This window comes from Armigeres subalbatus, chromosome 3 (genome assembly GCF_024139115.2).
Source record: "Armigeres subalbatus isolate Guangzhou_Male chromosome 3, GZ_Asu_2, whole genome shotgun sequence".
NCBI classification, from domain to species: Eukaryota; Metazoa; Arthropoda; class Insecta; order Diptera; family Culicidae; genus Armigeres; species Armigeres subalbatus.
In genome coordinates this window covers 399071806-399094614 of record NC_085141.1, presented here as the reverse complement: position 1 = coordinate 399094614, position 22809 = coordinate 399071806, and the positions used below count along the sequence as shown (strand labels likewise).

At 40.6% G+C, this 22809-nt stretch overlaps 1 protein-coding gene across 1 annotated transcript; it reads left to right on the top strand.

The window, feature by feature from the left end:
- The first annotated feature begins 11014 nt into the window (after positions 1–11014).
- Positions 11015–22546, top strand: LOC134226909 (alkaline phosphatase 4-like). The gene is made up of 3 exons (XM_062708018.1): positions 11015–11719; positions 20822–21958; positions 22018–22546. The coding sequence occupies exons 1-3, from the start codon at positions 11599–11601 to the stop codon at positions 22461–22463; spliced, it is 1704 nt and encodes a 567-aa protein (XP_062564002.1). The 5' UTR covers positions 11015–11598; the 3' UTR covers positions 22464–22546.
- Positions 22547–22809: the final 263 nt, after the last annotated feature.

The following is a 22809-nucleotide window of genomic DNA, read 5'->3' as shown; positions in this document are numbered from 1 at the left end:
AATAATAATCACATTTTCTTCTAATATTTATTTTCACTACAATTATTCGTATCAACAGATACGTGTCTTGTTCCCTACTTGAAAACTTCGCCGATAGAAACTCTGAAGCGGTTTTTGAGTAGACCTGTGAGCCGATCGAAATTTTACTGGCGGCGGCGTGATAGATCATTTTCATCTGTCGGCGTGAATCAGTTTCAAGCACCAAAATTTCCACGGAGTTCTTCAAAAGTTCTTCAACGAATTCCTCAGGAAGCTCCTCCACAAGTTCGTTAGGAAGTTCATTAAGAAATTCCTCTGGACATACCTCGAGATATTCCACCGAAAGTACTCTGGGAAGCTCCTCCAGAAGTTCCTCCAGAAATTCCTCCGAAAGCTCCTGCAGGAATTCCTCCGAAAGTTCCTCCAGGAATTGCTCCGGAAGTTCCTCCAGGAATTCCTTCGGAAGTTCCTCCAGGAATTCCTTCGGAAGTTCCTCCAGGAATTCCTTCGGAAGTTCCTCCAGGAATTCCTTCGGAAGTTCCTCCAGGAATTCCTCCGGAAGTTCCTCCAGGAATTCCTCCGGAAGTTCCTCCAGGAATTCCTCCGGAAGTTCCTCCAGGAATTCCTCCGGAAGTTCCTCCAGGAATTCCTCCGGAAGTTCCTCCAGGAATTCCTCCGGAAGTTCCTCCAGGAATTCCTCCGGAAGTTCCTTCAGGAATTCCTCCGGAAGTTCCTCCGGAATTCCTCCGGAAGTTCCTCCAGGAATTCCTCCGGAAGTTCCTCCAGGAATTCCTCCGGAAGTTCCTCCAGGAATTCCTCCGGAAGTTCCTCCAGGAATTCCTCCGGAAGTTCCTCCAGGAATTCCTCCGGAAGTTCCTCCAGGAATTCCTCCGGAAGTTCCTCCAGGAATTCCTCCGGAAGTTCCTCCGGAAGTTCCTCCAGGAATTCCTCCGGAAGTTCCTCCAGGAATTCCTCCGGAAGTTCCTCCAGGAATTCCTCCGGCAGTTCGTCCAGGAATTCCTCCGGAAGTTTCTCCAGGAATTCCTCCGGAAGCTCCTCCAGGAATTCCTCCGGAAGTTCCTCCAGGAATTCTTCCGGAAGTTCCTCCAGGAATTCCTCCGGAAGTTCCTCCAGGAATTCCTCCGGAAGTTCCTCCAGGAATTCCTCCGGAAGTTCCTCCAGGAATTCCTCCGCAAGTTCCTCCGGAAGTTCCTCCAGGAATTCCTCCGGAAGTTCCTCCAGGAATTCCTCCGGAAGTTCCTCCAGCAATTCCTTCGAAATTTCCTCCAGGAACTCCTCGGAAGTTCCTCCAGGAATTCCTCCGGAAGTTCCTCCAGGAATTCCTCCGGAAGTTCCTCCAGGAATTCCTCCGGAAGTTCCTCCAGGAATTCCTCCGGAAGTTCCTCCAGGAATTCCTCCGGAAGTTCCTCCAGGAATTCCTCCGGAAGTTCGTCCAGGAATTCTTCCGGAAGTTTCTCCAGGAATTCCTCCGGAAGTTCCTCCAGGAAATCCTCCGGAAGTTCCTCCAGGAATTCCTCCGGAAGCTCCGCCAGGAATTCCTCCGGAAGTTCCGCCAGGAATTCCTCCGGAAGTTCCTCCAGGAATTCCTCCGGAAGTTCCTCCAGGAATTCCTCCGGAAGTTCCTCCAAGAATTCCTCCGGAAGTTCCTCCAAGAATTCCTCCGGAAGTTCCTCCAGGAAATCCTCCGGAAGTTCCTCCAGGAATTCCTCCGGAAGTTCCTCCAGGAATTCCTCCGGAAGTTCCTCCAGGAATTCCTCCGGAAGTTCCTCCAGGCAATCCTCCGGAAGTTCCTCCAGGAAATCCTCCGGAAGTTCCTCCAGGAATTCCTCCGGAAGTTCCTCCAGGAATTCCTCCGGAAGTTCCTCCAGGAATTCCTCCGGAAGTTCCTCCAGGAATTCCTCCGGAAGTTCCTCCAGGAATTCCTCCGGAAGTTCCTCCAGGAATTCCTCCGGAAGTTCCTCCAGGAATTCCTCCGGAAGTTCCTCCAGGAATTCCTCCGGAAGTTCCTCCAGGAATTCCTCCGGAAGTTCCTCCAGGAATTCCTCCGGAAGTTCCTCCAGGAATTCCTCCGGAAGTTCCTCCAGGAATTCCTCCGGAAGTTCCTCCAGGAATTCCTCCGGAAGTTCCTCCAGGAATTCCTCCGGAAGTTCCTCCAGGAATTCCTCCGGAAGTTCCTCCAGGAATTCCTCCGGAAGTTCCTCCAGGAATTCCTCCGAAAGTTCCTCCAGGAATTCCTCCGGAAGTTCCTCCAGGAATTCCTCCGGAAGTTCCTCCAGGAATTCCTCCGGAAGTTCCTCCAGGAATTCCTCCGGAAGTTCCTCCAGGAATTCCTCCGGAAGTTCCTCCAGAAATTCCTCCGGAAGTTCCTCCAGAAATTCCTCCGGAAGTTCCTCCAGGAATTCCTCCGGAAGTTCCTCCAGAAATTCCTCCGGAAGTTCCTCCAGGAATTCCTCCGGAAGTTCCTCCAGGAATTCCTCCGGAAGTTCCTCCAGGAATTCCTCCGGAAGTTCCTCCAGGAATTCCTCCGGAAATTCCTCCAGGAATTCCTCCGGAAGTTCCTCCAGGAATTCCTCCGGAAGTTCCTCCAGGAATTTTCTTGGAAGTTCCTCCAGGAATTCCTCCGGAAGTTCCTCCAGAAATTCGTCCGGAAGTTCCACCAGAAATTCGTCCGGAAGTTCCCCAAGGAATTCGTCAAAAGTTTCTCCAGGAATTCCTCCGGAAGTTCCTCCAGGAATTCCTCCGGAAGTTCCTCCAGGAATTCCTCCGGAAGTTCCTCCAGGAATTCCTCCGGAAGTTCCTCCAGGAATTCCTCCGGAAGTTCCTCCAGGAATTCCTCCGGAAGTTCCTCCAGGAATTCCTCCGGAAGTTCCTCCAGGAATTCCTCCGGAAGTTCCTCCAGGAATTCCTCCGGAAGTTCCTCCAGGAATTCCTCCGGAAGTTCCTCCAGGAATTCCTCCGGAAGTTCCTCCAGGAATTCCTCCGGAAGTTCCTCCAGGAATTCCTCCGGAAGTTCCTCCAGGAATTCCTCCGGAAGTTCCTCCAGGAATTCCTCCGGAAGTTCCTCCAGGAATTCCTCCGGAAGTTCCTCCAGGAATTCCTCCGGAAGTTCATCCAGGAATTCCTCCAGGAATTCCTCCGGAAGTTCCTCCAGGAATTCCTCCGGAAGTTCCTCCAGGAATTCCTCCGGAAGTTCCTCCAGGAATTCCTCCGGAAGTTCCTCCAGGAATTCCTCCGGAAGTTCCTCCAGGAATTCTTCGGAAGTTCCTCCAGGAATTCCTCCGGAAGTTCCTCCAGGAATTCCTCCGGAAGTTCCTCCAGGAATTCCTCCGGAAGTTCCTCCAGGAATTCCTCCGGAAGATCCTCCGGGAGTTCCTCCAGGAATTCCTCCGGAAGATCCTCCGGGAGTTCCTCCAGGAATTCCTCCGGAAGATCCTCCGGAAGTTCCTCCAGGAATTCCTCCGGAAGTTCCTCCAGGAATTCCTCTAGAAGTTCCTCCAGGAATTCCTCCGGAAGTTCCTCCAGGAATTCCTACGGAGGTTCCTCCAGGATTTCATCTGGAAGTTCCTCCGGAGGTTCCTCCAGGAATTCCTGCGGAGGTTCCTCCAGGAATTCCTCCGGAGGTTCCTCCAGGACTTCCTTCGGAAGTTTCTCCAGGTTTTCCTCCGGAAGTTCCTCCAGGAATTCCTCCGGAAGTTCCTCCAGGAATTCCTCCTTAAGTTCCTCCAGGAATTCATCTGGAGGTTCCTCCAGGAATTCTTTCGGAAGTTCCTCCGCAATTCCTCCGGAAGGTCCTCCAGGAATTCCTCCGGAAGTTCCTCCGGAAGAACCTCCAGGAATTCCCCCGGAAGTTCCTCCAGGAGTTTCTCCGGAATGTCCTCCAGGAATTCCTCCGGAAGTTCCTCCAGGTATTCCTTCGGAAGTTCCTCCAGGAATTCCTCCGGAAGTTTCTCTAGGAATTAACATCTAACAAATTCCATCAAAATTCCTCCAAGAATTTCTTCGGAAGTTTTTTTAAAAGTTTCTCCGGAAGTTTCTTAGGAGTTTCTCATAAATTCCTCCTGAAAATCCTTAAAGAATTCCTCCATGATTTCCTTCAGAAGTTCTTGCATAAATTCCTTCGAAATTTATTCCAGGAAATCTTCCGATGGTTCAACCAAAAAATACTTGAAGCTGCGCCAGAAGTTCTTTGGAAAGTTTCTCCAAGTATTTTTCCCGGAATTCCTACAAAAAGTTCCATTAAAATTGTTAAAATTGTTGGTTTGAGTGAGAATGCTATCAGATTCGTCAAATCGACGTTTGAATCTTTGTTTACAAAAACAGATAAGTCGTTTTGAAAATCTGGTATTGATTTCAGGTAATTTCGAGCAGACAATGGGAAATACTACTCACTCAATATCAGTTCCCTCCATGATTTTTCGAAGTTGTTTGCGTTTTCCGATTTTTCAGCTTAGTATTTAACCGATATAGGTGATAGGGACACGGCAGGTATTTCAGTCCATCGTCGTAGGGGCTAAAACCAACGAAAGCAACGTACATTTGCTAGAACTCCACTATAGCAGAACGTTTCTCCTGAGCTTACGATTGGGTATGTATGAGTTTTACAAAAAAGCGTCTCTTTTATTGGTTTTCGAGACTATGACGAACAGTCGAAAATATCTGCCGTGTCCCTACAGTTTTTTTTTACATTTTCATCGGTAATATTTTTTACAGTAATCTGTAAATTATTAAATTCAGTAATTTTATTTACAGTTTCCAATAAACTAGCGAAATATTAACGAAAGATCTGTAAATTTTTAGATCACTGATCTTTTCAATAAAATGAATGACCAAATTTTGAGTCTCTTTTTGAGTGTGTATACTTGAAATTCTCCCGGCAATTTTCACATAAGCTTTTACATCAATTCCTTCCGAAAGTTTCCCATTTTTTTTCCTGGAACTGCATCCAAATTTCGCTCCTGGATATTCTTCCTTAAATTCTCCTGCGGTTTCTTCTTCCAGTGCCTTCAGGAGTTTCCGTTTCCCTCTATAGATTTTCCAAGAAATTTTTCTGGAAATTGTTTCGTAAATTTATTTCGATGTTCAGGAATTACTGAAGGTATACTCAAAAAAAATCCTCTAGGGACTGCTCCGATATGTTCCTTCAGCTGGAATTCACGATGGATTTTGTCTGGGATTATTCAAAATAGTTCTTAAATATTTTCTTGGAACACGTCCTAAAGGATTTCTGTATGAAGATCCTGAATCTAAGAGACGAGGCAGCCCAGTGCTGCAAGCCTCTCTAATAAAGACACAAAACAAAAGTTCCTGAAGAAATTCGGGATGGATCTTCTGGTTAAAATCCCTATAGAAATTATAGAATAAATTCATGGGGGAATTTTCGATGAAATTTCTGACTCACATGAAAAAAAACCTGGAAGAATTGTTGAAGGAATTACAAAAGGATTTCCTGGTTTCAATCATTTTTAGATTTCCCTTCAATTTTTTTCGGCTTCAATTTTTTAGAAGATATTATTTAAGAAATTACTTAAGAGCCAGTTCGCGAGAAGCGCGACCCCCTTTCCAAGGGAGGTTGCAACGATGTTCTCCGATTTGGATGAAATTTTCAGGGTTTGTTCATATATGTAAGAGAAGACATTTTGCAAATTTTCAGATTTTTTCATTGAGGGGAAGTGGGGTAAAACGGCCCTTGCAAACTGAAACAAAACGAATTCGGCGAACGTGCTTGTTGATATTTTTTTTGAATAAGCTACAATTAATGTGGGTACCGGTAGTGATGTTGCTTTTACATCTATGCGAACAAAAAACAATTATTCTTAACGATAAATGAGCAATTTCGGTAAATTGGGTAAAATAGCCTTGTAAAAATAAAATGTCAAAATTTCATAAATTTTTATATTTGAGCTCAAGCAGAATATACATATATCAAACTTATTGAAACTTATTTCAGTGCGCCGACTTAAGAATAATCAATCAAATTATGAACTTCTGCATATTGCACTTTTTGCAAGCCAGTTTGTGAGAATCGATGTTTATCGATGTTTCAGCATCTGGCTGAAACTCACAAGGTTTATTTCTATATGTAGATGAAACTATTTGGCAAAATATTGGGATGGGGAGAGAGGGGTAAAATAGATCTCCAAATATAAATAATGTTACGAAACAAGATAATCGTAACCACACTTCTTAGATTTGATTATTCCGACCCAACTGGCAACTAATCTAGTGATTTTGCTAGTTAGCTTCGAAATTCTTCCAAGCTTAGTGTTTTTATGGTTTTCTATCTGTCAACAATTAAATCCTTCACAATTTCTCAATCTCAAAAAATAACGTGAACTAGTCAACTAGTCATGTCATTTCTATAATATTCCGGCAGAGGTATTGTAAACTTTGCGCCGTCTTAAACTCCCGTTCAAAATTATTGTTCCACCAAAATATATTCCCACCAGTTCCTCCATGGTGACGTCTTAATTGCAAGAACGATGCATGGTTCAAGAACGACGTAAAGCAAAATCCAATGCTTTAGCTAGTTTCCATCCATTCGGAAGAACATTTGTTTTGGTACTTTGTTTGTTACATTGGTACTTCAACACGGTAGTCTATTCCTCGGTGAAAAAAGCAATAGATAGATTTCTCAAAAAGTATTGCAAGCTGTTACTACCCAAGTACTACTTCTTAGCAAAGCACACCTTATGGTTGGTTGGAAATATGTTCATATAAGGTTACCAAAGATTTCAAGAGAAAAAGGCTGATATTTAAGGCATCCTTTTTACAATCAACTACACAGTTTTGTTGAGGTACTCAAGCACTTTCAGGTGGTGTAAATTAAGCCGAGAATAAAACAGTTTTGCTTGGTAATCTTTTAATTAATTGATTAAGCGATCTACAATTTACATACTTTATCTATGAGTGTAGAAACGTGTATCCTAAAATTTGAAGTATTAAATTTGAAGTAGTGTGTTTTCAAATCGCCAGACAATTGATACTCTATCCTATTCAATAGTATACGCATTACCTTGTTTCGCTCTCCTTGTAAAAAATCAGCTCGTTGTATAAAAAAAAGGTTTCTCCCGTATTGTGCAAAATGAATGAAACTTTGTTAAACTTTGGAGTGTTTTTTACACAGTTGTGTAAACATAGAATCGAGGGTATTCCATTACCTATGAGATAAAATTGTCCAACTCATGAAAATATATAGGGTTAGGGACAAAAGGTCGAAAGACAAAAGGTCGAAAGGACAAAAGGTCGAAAGACAAAACTCCGAAAGACAAAAGGTCGAAGGGACAAATGGTCGAAAAATACAAAAGGTCGAAAGAGACAAAAGGTCGAAAGGACAAAACGTCGAACGGGACAAAAGGTCGAAATGACAAAACGTCGAACAGGACCAAAGGTTGAAAGGACAAAACGTCGAACGGTACAAAGGTCAAGCTTTTCCTCATCTTAAGGCTTCATTAAGCAAACGCAGATGAAGTTATTAGAAATAAAATGAAAAATAAAAATGAAACTGGAGTTGCCCTACACAGTTAGTAAACACTCTGCTCTTTTGTTTTTACAATTTTGAACAATTAAAAAAATTCATTCAATAAGTGGATAGATGGATGTTTGAGTTTTCTAAATGTCACTTCGATCAAATACACCGGCGTGGCTGCGGCGTGCTCTATTCTGACAGATCGAAGTGACATTAAAAAAAACCTTGATATTCATGTATTATTGGCACTCTTTGGATGAATTTTATTTAATTGTTAGAAATAGTGAAAAATAAAAGAGCATTTTTGCCAACTGTATAGGACAACTCTGTCTTGCAAAATACAAGCTTATTCATTTCTTATTAACAATCTTTCAATACTATATAGATTACTCCTTCTTTGAAAATTGCTCATTCTTCAACTTTGATTGATTAGATGAGTGCGCATTTCATAAATTCTTTTGGAATACACCCAACTTGTTATCAACTTGTTCTGGATAGACCTTTTGTGCTATTCGACATTTTGTCCCTTTCGACCTTTTGTCCTTTCGACCTTCTGTCCCTTTCGACGTTTTGTCCTTTCGACCTTTTGTCTCTTCGACCTTTTGTCTTTCGACCTTTTGTCCTTTCGACCTTTTGTCTTTCGACCTTTTGTCATATATTCAATATATACACCCGATTAGAACTGGTATAGTCCATTCAGTCAAACATTTTGTTTAGATTGTATCTCTGTAATATTAGCTAGCAGTTTGAAAGTTAGTAATTCAAAATATATGAATGGTACACGGTTTGACGTTTTTGCACAATAAACTTGCAGAATTTGGTTTAAATTGATAATGATGGAGGATGAAAGAGAGTTATGAATACCACACAATCGTTACAAGCTACAAAAACAAGCCTATGGTAACCTGATGCAAGTAGGTACAAAAGAAAAATATAATCTGAGAAGTAGCTCCACCAACAAGCTATGTTTAAACGTTACGAAATTGTTCATTTGCCGTTAAGAATAATTGTTTTTTTTTTCGCATGGCTGTTAAAGCAACATCAGTACCGGTACCCACCTATTCAAAGAAAATATCAACAAGCACTTTCGTCGAATCCGATCATTTTTGTTTCAGTTTGTGAAAGACGTGCTAATGTTTAAGGCACTTATTTTGGTCCTATTTTACTTCTGTTCAAAATTGTTCTGCAAATAGTTTGCTATCTAATATAGATCAGCGAAGGATATACGTATCTATTGAGACGAAAAATATAGATGAATTGAAAGGAAGAAGAAACAGTTTTTTAAAACTTATGTATTTTCTGTTAGAACTCACATAAAAAAATGATGTATTTTTTTACATTTATTTTTAAAGGACTATTTTACCCTACACTCCCCTAATGAAAAATTCTGATTTTTAATTTCAACTTAGACAAAAAAGTTTGGACAGTTTTCCCCAGATCGGAAAACATCAACTTAAGTAGGGTCAAAATTTGTGCGAACTTTCTTAAGAATTAACAGTGTTGCAGAAAATTGCGATTTTCTTAGAAATTCTTGAGTTGGCGCTTCTACATTATATATGGGATGAAAGCTCTTTAGTTCCTTAATTGCCTTACGGGTTTAGTTTTTTATCCTAGATCTGTTGGTGAAAAATATTCCCTTTGGAAAAACGACCATTTTTTATCGAAAAAGTCAATTTTCTCCTAAAGTAAATAACTTTATAACCCTATTGACCACTTGGTATAAAGTACTAATTGAGTAGAAAAAAAGTGCAAAATTTAAACAAAATCGGTCACTCATTGCCAAAGTTATTGCTTTTTTTTGGTTTTGGCGATTTTTAAACAATATTTTTTGAAGGGCCGTTTTACCCCACTTCCCCTCAATGAAAAAATCTGAAAATTTGAAAAATGTCTTCTCTTACATATATGAACAAACCCTGAAAATTTCATCCAAATCGGAGAATATCGATACAAGAGGGGGTCGCGCTTCTCGCGAACTGGCTCTTAAAATGGTTTCTGAAGAAAATCCAGGAGATATTGAAGATGTTGAAATATTTGCAAAGAGAGTTTAAAAATTAAAACAATTGATTTTTTTCTAGTTTTCTAGGAGCAAACCTTGAAATTCCTGAAAAAAAAACAATTGATTCCTTAAGGCCCCCACGCCATACAGCGGAACGGCGACGAAAAGGGTAGATTTGACAATTAGCTCATATATTTTCTGTAAAATTTTCCGTTTCCGTCGCCGTTCCGCTAAAATGCGGTTGGGGCTGTAGGTTAACTTAAAAGTTATAGTTCGAGAATTAAAAATCAACCGTTCATAAAAATCGCAGATACTTTCAATAAGCCCGATAAGACATCTATAAAAAAAAAATTCTCAAAAGTAATTTTTATGTTTGAGCAGCGTTATTTGGAAATTATTTAACTGTTACTTTCAATTCGTATTTAATTCGGGAAATATGACGCAGACTTAAAGAAAATAATTTTATGTTTGCCGAGCATACTTGAATATCAAAATCTGCTCAATGCTTGTTACAGTTACGAGTAGCCATGCAATTATTTCAGCATATTTGGGAGTAAATAAATGTTATGTGAATTTGACTGAAAATATGTAATTCCGATCAGATGAACTTACTAATAAAAAATGCTCTGAAAAATGAGACCCATGAAACTACTGGTTTAATAGTCTTTCAATAAGTCTATTTTTGAGTAGGACACAAAATGCATATCTGATGATACAAATATTTGAAAATGGAATCGAATCGAAGAAAAAATTACAATTTAGTAATAGTTTAATTTTCCGCGAAAACACTCATGTCTAAAATTAATAACCACTGACCTCGCCTAATCGCAATATAATAATGCTGAATAACAAGTTTAATCCAAGTATTTACACAGAATTAGCATTTGGATAGTAATTTGTAAGTAGCTGCATACTCTAATATCAGCACAGCCCCACGCACCCGCAAATTAATGCTATAGAACGCTGCAAAGCTCAGTTGGCTATCCACACCGAATCTCTGCCCTCGAGTGATCACCGGTCGATCAGCTGCTGCTACTTGACTGCATTGCAAGCTCACGCGGCTTCAACATACCTACCGTCCATAAAACTCATTGTTCTCCTGTCGCATCGCATCTCAGCTCTCTACGGCGGTCAAGTGGCGGCATTGCAACCTGTTGCTGTTGTTGAACCATTAATTTTTATTGATATGCATATCAAGCCGCGCGCTACCAACAGCAACGGCAGCATTGCATTTTCTTCGACCTTGCCCCCGCGCGCGCGCTGTAAGTCGCTGCTCGGCTCGCGCGGGGCCCGTTCATAATCACAGTGCGTGTAAATAGGGCAAGCCCAACGTTTACGGCCCGGGAACAGGTTGGCCCGGAATCGCGACTCCGGCGTTATCAATGTTGTGCCCCACTCTCGTTCTCGTTCTGTTTTCGATCTCCTGACTACGTTGATTATCGCTTATTCGGGGAGTAGTGACCACTCAGTGTCAAGATCGCGTCGCTTCACTCTCAAACGTGCTCTCTACCTTGTCTCGCTGACGGGCAGTTCGTGTGCAGAGCCCCGCTCGATTTGACGTAGATTTTATTGCCATTCTTCAGCACAAAAAGTGTGATTACTCACGTGCTTTTTAATGGTGAATCCTCCTATAGTTTGAGGAACAACTTTGTTATCAGTGGCTGCCGCGGTGGAACTCATCCTACCAATACACTAATTGAGGCAGCTCTCTCCGGATCTCCCGGAGGTGTAGACAAGTACTTAGCTCGGCCCTATTTACTAGCGTGAACACAGAATTGGCGGGAAGGTTGGGAGAACAGGCGGAGGCACTCTGTGTTATTATAATAGTGTACCCCGCATCAGTTGGGAAGTTTTGTTCAGTATTTAAGCAGCCGCGTTGTAGCGAAGGTCAGTAGTTGCCGAACGCCCCAGTGGAAGGAGCCAAAGGATTCTGCGATCGTCGCTGTTGTTGCCTGCCCAGTATCGGAAATTCGGGATAGAATATTCGGCAAATAAACACTTTGAAATAATGGATCGGTGATAAATCGTGTTAATTGTTGAATCCCGCCGATCGCTTACTAACCGTAACAAAGTGTAGCAGTAAATAAAAACAAATTGCATACCGACCAGTGAGACAAATTTAGCAACTGCGAAAATTATGCGACCCTCACGAGCGATGAGCAGCTTGCGGCAATTGGTGCTAATTGGGCTTTTGTGCGTTCTTATCTGTGATATCGGTGGAGTGATCGGCGGTGTGTTTCGATCACCCAACCGCGATGGTAAGTTGGTCAAAATCATCCAGATCGCATATTTGGGGGATGTTAAGGGTGGTATTTTGAACCTTATTTGGGGCAAGCTGTAGTGAATGAAATTATACCGATTTGTGTTATCCGAACAATGCAAACATCTGCCATTGTAAGTCGGTATATAATCAGTTTAAAATGGGTAATTTTCTCGACAGTTGGCATAAGCTATTCGAGCTTCGTAATAACTGTACAGTACACTAATGATGCAACAAATTGTTTGAATGACTGTTTATACATTCGAATAGGAATGTTCTATAGGCATGTGAGAAAGTTACTCTAGGTCTAGACATTGTTTGGACAAGTGATCATCACTCAGACGGAAAAGGTGGTTTCATTACCTTTGTATTGAAAAAAAAACAAGAATTTAATAAAGTTCTGCATAAGAACTTTACAGAAACTGTAAAAAGGGGTCTCCAGTAAGCCTTACGAACGAAGGCGTAGGATTGTCCATCCGGAGATGGTGAGCTCGATTATAGGTCCGGGCTAGGATGTTTTTGTGTGGTCAAACATTCTTGACTTCATGGACATAATGTATCCATTGTACTAGCTGAGATACATACTAATTCATGAAATGGCGGGCGTTGAAAAGATTTCAATTAATAACCGAGGAATTGCTTATAGAATGCTAAGTTGGAAAGCAGACCAAGTTCCAGTTATGAAGCTTTCTTCCAAGAATGTAAGGCTATAGAGAAGAAGATCTGTATAAAAAGCTTACGTCCGTTGTATTGAAACCTTGCAAATAGGAGTTGTAGTGAATTTTAAGCAAACATCTTAATTCAAGTTTGCAATGAAAATTTTTCCAGTTATGTGTTTTCTCAGTAATTAATTCTTAATTAATTGTTATGCTTCTGAATTAACGCCGGAATATTTTTCTATTTGAAACCGTGAAACTCTTTGGAAATCACCAGGGAATTTTCTCTGATCATTCACAACAAATAATTTTAAAAATTCTACGACTTTTACAATTGCAACTAATTACAGCAAACGAATTAACCTCCTATATTCGGTTCAATTTGACTGAATTTCACAAGGAAACACAATACAAAATCATTTCGCTATTAAAGAACTGAAGGATCGATTGAATGTTGCGTTTATTTGCATGCTCCAAATATTTATGTGCATGGAAATGCATTTAAAACTACAAAATACTTATTATGTTTGTTCGTCTAAATGTTTCCTTTGAAATTCATCAGAATTTTGAAAATTCTTGTGAATTTTTATTAGAAAATTCTTCGAATTTCTCTAGAAAATTCTTTTACAGGACGGGCTTGGTGGTGGAGCTATTTCGAATTATGTAATGTATGTAGACACAATAAGTAGGGGAAGGTGGGGAGACTTGACTTGTTTTACCTAGAATCGAAGTAGTTTTGTTCTGGCGCTCTTTTTTTCAGTAATGATCGTTGCGTTGTGAGGTAATTTTTGGATTGACAACCGTATTTATTCTGAAGGACGGTTTGGTGTTTTGACTCTCCTGAATATTTTTTTAGGGGGCATCCAACATTTGAACAATTTGATCTAATGTGAACATTCCTTCAAAATTTAAAAATTTTCTAGACTGGACCGGCAATCGATTCCATCCATCTTTTGCACGATCTTGCTAAGTAGCCACGCATCTTACCGCCAAGGAAGGCCGCATATCATTCAACCTCGCTCATACACGGCTAGGCATCCGTTCCCCGAAATTAGGTTCTGCAGCGACTGAATGTAACCTTAATATGGTGACAGATTGGTAGTACTTCTTGTTAAACTCAGGAGCAGCCAATAGACCAGTGCATGATGACGTAGGTTGACAGTTCACAGAGCTTTTTCACCGGGACTTAGCCTCCGGCGAATCTTCCGATAAAATTGTTTCGTCATTTTATTCGCATGTAGATGTCCTTTGCGATTGATTTCATGCTGAATGCAAAGAATATCATTGAAATATTCGGATCACAGCAATTTGAATTTTATGAATATGAATTTGAATGAATGAATATGAATTTTTATTTTCTCCTCATCGATTTTTCTTCTAACACCTTGAAAACAAGCTCTGTGAACTGTCAAAATAAGTGAGGTTAAGTTAGAGTTTGCATTGGTCTATCAATCACGAACTCGACCCTTGTCGGAGTCCTCATCGGAGTCAGTGGAGAGTGCAACTGAACTGTCAAAAAAGTTCATTCGAGAAGGACCGAATACATTCATGACGTTATGCTAAAGAATCTAATGAGAAAATGATTCATGATTTTGTGAATCCATCGTGTTTCCATGTTATGAAAATACACGATGAATATAATTCATAATTTCATTATTTGTTTTCGCATCCAATGCGTTACGATTTGGTTGTTAAGATTAAAAACTTTAAATAAAAGTTTAACACAGGGCTCAAACTCGAGTCCACTGAGTGTCAGCCCGGCGTGCTTCTTCTCAGTCGTTCTTGATCCTTGGGAACATAGTGTTAGAAGCAGGGTTCATACTTTTATTTTCCATGAAACGAAAACAAGCGATTTTCGGGTCGAAGGATAATGTTTTTTCGGAGTTTGTAGTGATTAACATCTTTCTCTCACCCCTCTTTTCTAGACCTAGCGAAGAATAAACGAAAATCGTGCCTACTAGATGAATTTCTTTTTTCGTTTCATCACTTTTACGCCTTACTCACTTTTCGCGAAAGCAATCACAAAAACTTTATGACCGCAACTGGATTCGAACCTAGAATATCAACAAAAATGGCGATACGATGCGGTCACTATAGCCATACCACCACATCGATTGCATGTAGGGATTAAGTTGTTTGTTTCATAAGCGCAACTCTTTTTGCAATTAGTGATGGCACGAAAAGGAAGAAAGAAGTGAGAAAACGAGCAAATCAACTTTTCACGGCACTGGTAGTGAGGGAGAAATGGTTATCTATCATAACACCTGTTTTCTTTTCCCGCAAACCGATTTCTCGGCGAAAATCAGCGTGAGAGAGCATTATCTGCGTGAGAATGAATGAGAAACCGGGCAAAGCCTGACATCATGATAAGAGCAAAAAGAAAACATATTTTGATATCGTCATAATCTTAATCTGTTTTCAAACTTCGATATTCATAATTCATAACTTGTTTCGATATCAATTTGCTGTAGATTTCTAAATTGTATGAACTGATGTTAAACTGATTATTGCTTTTCGCATTGAAAATTTTCGTTTCGTCACTGAAATCATTGACACTTGTCTTCAGCGACTGCTTCCGCGATAAGAGCATTTGCACATTTTATTCACACATACATCTATAATTCTTTTAATACCAGCTTGACAACCATCTCCTTGTCGGCGCTGAGTCTGGCGTTGAGTGCTCGTCGCGGTAACTCAAAGTTGGGAATAAAATTTTGGGATTTATGCGCGATACTTATTTCGTTATCCAGAACCAATATCAAAATCAGTTTTCGATTTGCTCTCATCGACAACAGAAATAGTTTTCAATTTGATGTGTCAGTAAGATTTTTCTGATATACATTTTGTTATTTTAACAGAAAATTTTGTTTTTTAATTTGAAAAATTACGGTTGCGCCGCTAAAAAAATTCAAGAATCTAACGAGGAATGCCTGCCAGTCCAGAAATCTTAACGTTTTTGGAAAATGCAGATGGTTTATAGACTTTTAGTGTGCATATACAACCATTTGCTTTTCTCTACCATTATTTCCTTTGCGAATTGATTAGAAAACAAACAGGACTGTTGCGGATCATACTCACGACAATCCAAATCAAAATCATGTTTATTTATGTTTTGAAGTGAAAATAATATTTTGCATAATTTTTTATTATCTCTGATAGGCAAATGCAGTTTTTCAAACAATATTTTAATACAGCGGTTCTCAACCTTTTTCTAGAGAGGAACCCCATCAAACTTTTGCATGATTTGAGGTACCCCTCTCGAAGGTAGGCTTCCAATCCTCTTGAAAATATAATTCCGAGCCCTTTTGAAGGGAAGCTCCTTTATGCTTTTGAGACCCTTTAGAGTAGGCTTCCGCGCTTTTTTTATTAGAGGCTTCTGAGCCTCTTGTAAGGAGGCTTCCGAGCCTCTTGGAAGGAGGCTTCCGAGCCTCTTGAAAGGATCCTTCCAAGCCTCTTGGAAAGAGGCTTCGGGGCCTCTTGAAATGAGGCTTTTGAGCCTCTTGAAAAGAGGCTTTCGAGCCTCTAGAAAGGCTCTTGAAAGGAGGCTTCCGAGCCTCTTGAAAGGAGCCTTCCGAGCCTCTTGAGAGGAGGCTTCCGAGCCTCTTGAGAGGAGGCTTCCGAGCCTCTTGAGAGGAGGCTTCCGAGCCTCTTGAGAGGAGGCTTCCAGGCCTCTTGAGAGGAGGCTTGAGGCCTCTTGAGAGGAGGCTTCCAGGCCTCTTGAGGAGGAGGCTTGGAGGCCTCTTGAGAGGAGGCTTCCAGGCCTCTTGAGAGGAGGCTTCCGAGCCTCTTGAGAGGAGGCTTCCGAGCCTCTTGAGTGGAGGCTTCCGAGCCTCTTGAGAGGAGGCTTCCGAGCCTCTTGAAAGGAGGCTTCCGAGCTTCTTGAGTGGAGGCTTCCGAGCCTCTTGAGAGGAGGCTTCCGAACCTCCTCAAAAGAGGCTTCCGAGCCTCTCAAAAGGATACTTCCTCTTGGGAAAAAGCTTCAGAGCCTCTTGAAAGGAGGCTTTAGAGCCTCTTGAAAGAAGGCTTCCGAGCATCTTGAAAGGAGGTTTTTGAGTCTCTAGAAAAGAAGGCTTTTGAGCTTCTTGAAAGGAGGCTTCTGAGCCTCTTAAAAGAAGGCAGCCTAACCACCGAGCCTCTTGAAAGGAAGCCTTCGAGCTGCTTGGAAGAAGGCTTCCGAGAGGCGTAAAAGGATGTTTCTAATCCTCTTGCAACGAAGCAACCGAGTTTTAGTGAAAAAAAAAATCATTTTGTTCATTGGACGTTTTGTTCTTTTGATCTTTTGTTCCGCAGCCCTTCATACATTGTGCTGGTTGTGGAAGGCAGGATTCAATTGGGATTTATTGATCGCATTACATATTATGTACGAAAAAAAATCACGATGGCCGCACGTTTCTATACAGATACTTTTCAGACATTTATGACGATTGTGACTTGATTTTAAATGTCTCGATAATATGCTCGGTGTTTTGATGGCTGTTGATTTCAAGATGGACCATACCGAATGATAAATTCAATCCAAATCGAAGGAAGGCAATTCCTTTTTGTCAAAATGTCAAAATTTTAATTTTTGACCAACTTCCCTTCTCACTGCGTAACGCTTTTTATATGATAGATGATTTTTTCTTGAATTATGCGCAACGTTAAGGCATAACCCCTTCCCTTAAAATGCTATGTAAATTGTGTTCGTCACCAAATTCAATTAAAGTGACATTATTGAGTAACTCAGATTAAAATTTGAAAATAAGAAGTTTACCAAAACACCTGTTTAATCCCCCTAGCGGTAATATTGTCTTTCTCGTACATTATAAGAAAATGTATTTTGGCCTTAACTTTTGAGCCCATAGTCCAATACAGCCTATTTTTAATAGGAAACAATGAACCAACGTTCTCTGACGATCGAAACTGGTTACGAGTAGATCGATTTAGAGTAAGTGCTTTAAAAAAGTTAAGACCATTTCTGGTCACACACATACAGACATTCACACACACATACACACAGACATCACCTCAATTCTTCGAACTGAGTCGATCGGTATACAATACTATGAGTGTTTGGGCTTTTTTTAAATGCTTTAAGAGCGATCATATAGCTTCTACGTATACTTAGTACATGAGAAAGGCAAAAATGGGCAATTTTTTAAATTCATGTATCTTACAAAATGGTGAATTTGGGCAGAATTTTATTCATGGTCCTCAAAGCTTAAGAGTTCAATAGTGTAGTGCATGATGTTTTACTGCGGGGTATTGCGGGGTACCAAACTGTTTTGTTCGTTAAATATTGCGTAAAATATGCTTTTACAAAACTACTAAAAACTAAATTCTGGACGAAGCTATTATTACATTATCAAGCCTATTGCATAGATCTGTTCAAGAGCTTTGTAACGATATATAAATATATTACTTTTGAGACGAAAACATGGCAAAGCTGTCCGTTTTCATAAATACCGTTAAAATATAATTTCTAGGAGGGGCTAGTTTGAACGCCACCCAGCCCTCCTTTAAAAATCTAAAAAATAAAAACCGTCCTGATTATAGAAATAAAGGGTTATAAGCTGTGTATTCATCACATTTTACCCGCCCAAATCGAAAATTGACCTTTTGGTAGTTTTGGCCATACCTTTATATGGGGCTGTTCTATTGTGAATTGTCAGAAAATCTCCAGCTATTCAGGAGCAATTCTTTTTCACAAATTTTTGGCAGGCGTTCTACAAGAATTGTGAAATATTGCTTGAGGATTTTTGGAGAATTTCTCCTTCAGAAACTCTGGGAAATTCCTTCTTCAAGAATTCCTTCTACAGAAATTCTACCGAAATTTTCTGGAATTATGAATAATTGAGCATCCAAAAGTTCACGGCAGGATTTTGAGGAATTACTCACATCTACTCCGACAGGACTTCTTACAAAAAATTGTGTGAATTTTTTGTAGAAGAATTCTGGAGGGGGTTCACAGATTTTTAATTTCGCTCGAAAAATTTCTTGTTTAGGAGTTTCAGCGATTCCCTTATCCAGAAGCTCTGAAGATTTAATACATTTCCCAGAATTTCTGAATAGGGAAACTCCTGGATTGGCATATTGAAGAAATTCATGAAGAATTCCTGGAGAAATCACTGAAAAAAATCGTAAAAATATTTCTAAATATTTTTTTAAGGAACCTCATTATAATCTTCTCATGGTATTTCTGAAAAAATCGTTCAGAATATAGTAAGGGACTCATGAAGAAGTTCCTGGAGGGATTTTTGTGGAACTTCGGAAAGGAGTGCTTTCAATATTTTGAAATTTTATGAAGAATTCTTCAGAAGTTTCAAAGTTGTTTTTTGTCTTTATTTGAGAGGTTTTCAGCTTGCTGGCTCACCTCTAGTTTCAATTTTTTTTCAAATCTCAAACCCACAACCCACAATCAATCGAGCAACATGCAAATTAGAGTGACTAATTATTGTTACAAAGTGACACATATATGTGGGATCAGTGTAGGATCTCTGTAGAATTTGATGGTATTTCCAAGAGAACCGAACATTCCGAACATCAGAACATCATTCCGAACCAAGTCACCTCAGAAGGAATATTAATTGAAGCAAACAACAAAAGATTCCGTAATATAATTTATAATTTAATATAAATTATGCTTACTGCATTAAGTACATGAGAATTGTAGGCACAGATCTATGGAAAACAACCTTCTTCTCTACATGAACGATCTTGATAAGAAATATGAAGCAGTAGCGATTCCGGTAGTGCAAAATTTCAACAACATATTTTTTTCTGATTTTTTAGATTGATCGGCTTACTTGAACTAATGATTGTGCCAAAGTGTCGTGCACTTTTGCAACAATTTTTATTCACATTATCTACTCGAGGCTCAAATCTTCATTAAAACTACTCAACTGTTATTGACTGAAACTTCTGATTTCACTTTAAGTGCAACAAATTTTGAAAAGCTTGCAACAAATTTTGAAAAGCGGCGTATACCGTCGGTTGCAGCGCCGTGGCAAGTTTTGGAGCATTTAGGCAATTTTAAAGCAGTCTATTCATAAATTCGCGTTGAACTGAAGGCAAATCACCGTATTATGTCGATAACAATCCGCCCGAGTAACACGCTTGTCATGTATAGGTTTCTGTGGCTTACACAGGACAGATCAATCATATGTGAGATGCTGCAACCAAATCGGACAAAAATGTGCTACTAGGAAGTTTTACAGATTCGTTTGGCCATCTTGATTATTAACATCAAAATGCCAATCTTAATTTAATTCAATAATTTCAAGCGATTAAAAACTTATAAGATGAATAAATTAAATGCTTTAAAAGACAACACATTTAGTATCATTCTATGACGAAATCGAAACACTCGAAAAAAAAACAACAATAAATAAGGATGTTTCGACAAATGGACAAAAATATCAATAACCGAACTGTACGGAAGCCTTTGACAGATCAAAAATTCAATTAATCGAATATCCTGTAGTTGATTTTGGCTTCTCCACCCCAGGACATCGACAAATTATGCATTTGCAGGTGATTCTTTAACCCTTTCCTTCCCATGGTAGCTGTAGAGCTCCATCAAATTTTGCACCTTCCAGCATTCATCGAATTATCTCAACGACAAAATGCAGTATTTGGCACAACTTTATGATTTCATTAGACTGCAAATATAATAAATTTTGTGTAAAAATAGTTAAACTATTGAAAACAAGTAACTATTGATTTACAATCAGAAATTCATTGATTTTTTTTTTGATTTTCATATATAACACAAACACCTTTGCTTTATCAATTCAATAAATACGCCACTCGAAACATTCAAATAACAAGCCACCACTTCACGGTCATGAACTTCGTTATCATATCAAAATTTGTACTTGACACAGGCCCTTCAAACCTTGACCAAACCCAAAAGATAATGTTCCGCGTCCACGTTTCATCGTTATTCATAGCTCGTAGGCAATAACTTCACGGCGGTTGTTTTAATTGCCACGTTCCTATTTTTACAACCCCGTTCTGGACATTCGCACTCGATTTATCACGGGAATCCTCCCTCCAGTGAAATCAATCTTGCAAACAAATTATTTGTTATTTTCTTACTAGGTACATACTAATAGTAGGGGATTCCTCCACAAAACATAATAGGTATGAAGTATGGAACGTGTTTCCATGTCAATCGCGCCGCTGTTGAGAAGTCTGAGTGGGGTTTCCACCATTAATGATAATCCAACGACGGATGAAACAGCAATTTTCTGTCAAGGGTAATCGTTCTTGTTAAGTGCATCATAATCCATGCAAAAACAATTTACGCAAATGATTTTGATTCTGAATACTATTCAAATAGAAGAAAACTTTTCTTATAATTACATCTGACTGCATTTGGACACGCTGCCCAATGCGATAAGCCAATCAATGGCCATGTAGTAAACAATGCATCAATCAAACTTTCCGCTTTCTCGTTTCAGACGCCCTCTTCTGGCGACAGCAGGGAGAATCCTACCTGAAGCGGATTCTCCAGTACGAACCGCATCGGAAAAGTGGGGCAGGCGTTGCTCGGAACGTGATCATCTTCATTGGCGACGGTATGGGAATTGCATCGCTCAGCACCGGGCGCATCTACAAGGGTCAACTGGCGGGCCGATCGGGTGAGGAGGAGGTGCTGAGCTTCGATCACTTCGAGAATACGGGCTTCTCGAAGACGTACAACACGGACCGGCAGGTACCGGATTCGGCTGGTACGGCCACGGCCATGTTCACCGGGGTGAAGACCAAGTACGGGTTCATCGGGGTGGATTACTCGGGCACGGCAACTAACGAGGTTGCGGCGGGTGTTTCCAATGTAATGGAATGGGCGCAGGCTGTGGGCAAGCGTACGGGGATCGTTACTACGACCAGGGTCACGCATGCGACTCCGGCGGCCACGTTTGCGCACACGTATGACAGGAATTGGGAGTGTGAGGTAAATGTTCCGGCCAATGTGCGGAACAAAACAAAGGATATTGCTCGACAGTTAGTGGAGAACGCTCCGGGAAATAAGATGAATGTTATTTTGGGTGGAGGAAGATCTTCGTTTGGGGCGGCGATTCCAGACCACTTAAAGACGGCGTTCAGGTTTAATGGATCCATGGAGAAAGTTTGCGTTCGAGAGGATGGACGGAATCTGGTAAAGGATTGGTTGGTGAGCAAAAAGGATTCTCCAGCTGCTTATGTGTGGAATACGGCCGAGTTAATGAACGCTGAGGTAGACGATTTGGAATACCTCATGGGGTTGTTCGCCGATACACACATGTCGTATGAACGAGTACGAGACACGAGTGACGGAGGAGAGCCCTCACTTGCAGATATGACCGAGAAGGCAATTCGAGTTCTGAAACGGAAAGATTCCAATGGATTTGTGTTGATGGTTGAAGGAGGGAGAATCGACCATGCCCATCATCAGAACCATGCTCATTTGGCACTGAGGGAGGTCGTCGAACTGGATCGCGCTGTTGAACGAGCATTAGGAATGGTGGACTTGGAAGATACCCTTATTATGGTTACAGCTGATCATTCGCATTCGATGACTTTCAATGGATACCCCGATAGAGGAAATGATATTCTTGGTAAGCATAAGTTAACTAAATATCAGAAGTTTTAACTCTAATTAAAATTCGTCTCGCAGGCTTTGCCAACCGTCCAGATAAGTTACCGTACGAAACGATTACGTACGCTAACGGCCCAGGCTTCCAAGCACATCGTATTAATGATAGCTGGGACCAGCCGTCCCATCTAGACACCTGGATTCCGGTCGAAACTATGGATCGTTCTGCGTTAGACTACCGTCACCTGTCGGCGTTCTACCTGGGCGACGAAACGCATGGCGGAGAAGATGTAGCTGTGTTTGCCTCTGGACCGGGGTCCAGTCTAGTTCGGGGAACGTTCGAACAAAACTATATTGCATATGTGATGAGTTATGCCGGGTGCATGGGACCGGCCAAGCGCTTCAATGAAGCGTGCATGCACAAAGCTCCAGCAACGGGTGGCGCTGGATCCACCAAAAAATCGCCCATTCAACTGTCGATCAGTATTTTATTGCTAGCGGTAGCAAAGCTGTACTATCTCTTCTAGCACAATTGGTTGCAAATTGGCTAGCTTAGTTTAAATTTTAAAATCTGTAAATATAAATATAGCGTAATTATTGTTGAACTTTGGTTGATGATGCTTTACAATTGCTGAGAGAAAGCCCTTTTGCAGCGTTGAATGAGCCACTCGGGTCGACAAACCCTTCTTTAAAATTCGAATAATGAGTCAAACTATTCCAACAGTTGATGCGGTATAATCTAATCTAATCTTATGTAAATCAAAGGCATGATTCGTTGAAATGAGTCGGGTTTATGATGCTTTGATGAATCTACAGAGGTTGAAGGTTGTGTGGACACTTGGTATATCGTACCACCGCTTGCTTTTAAGTTGT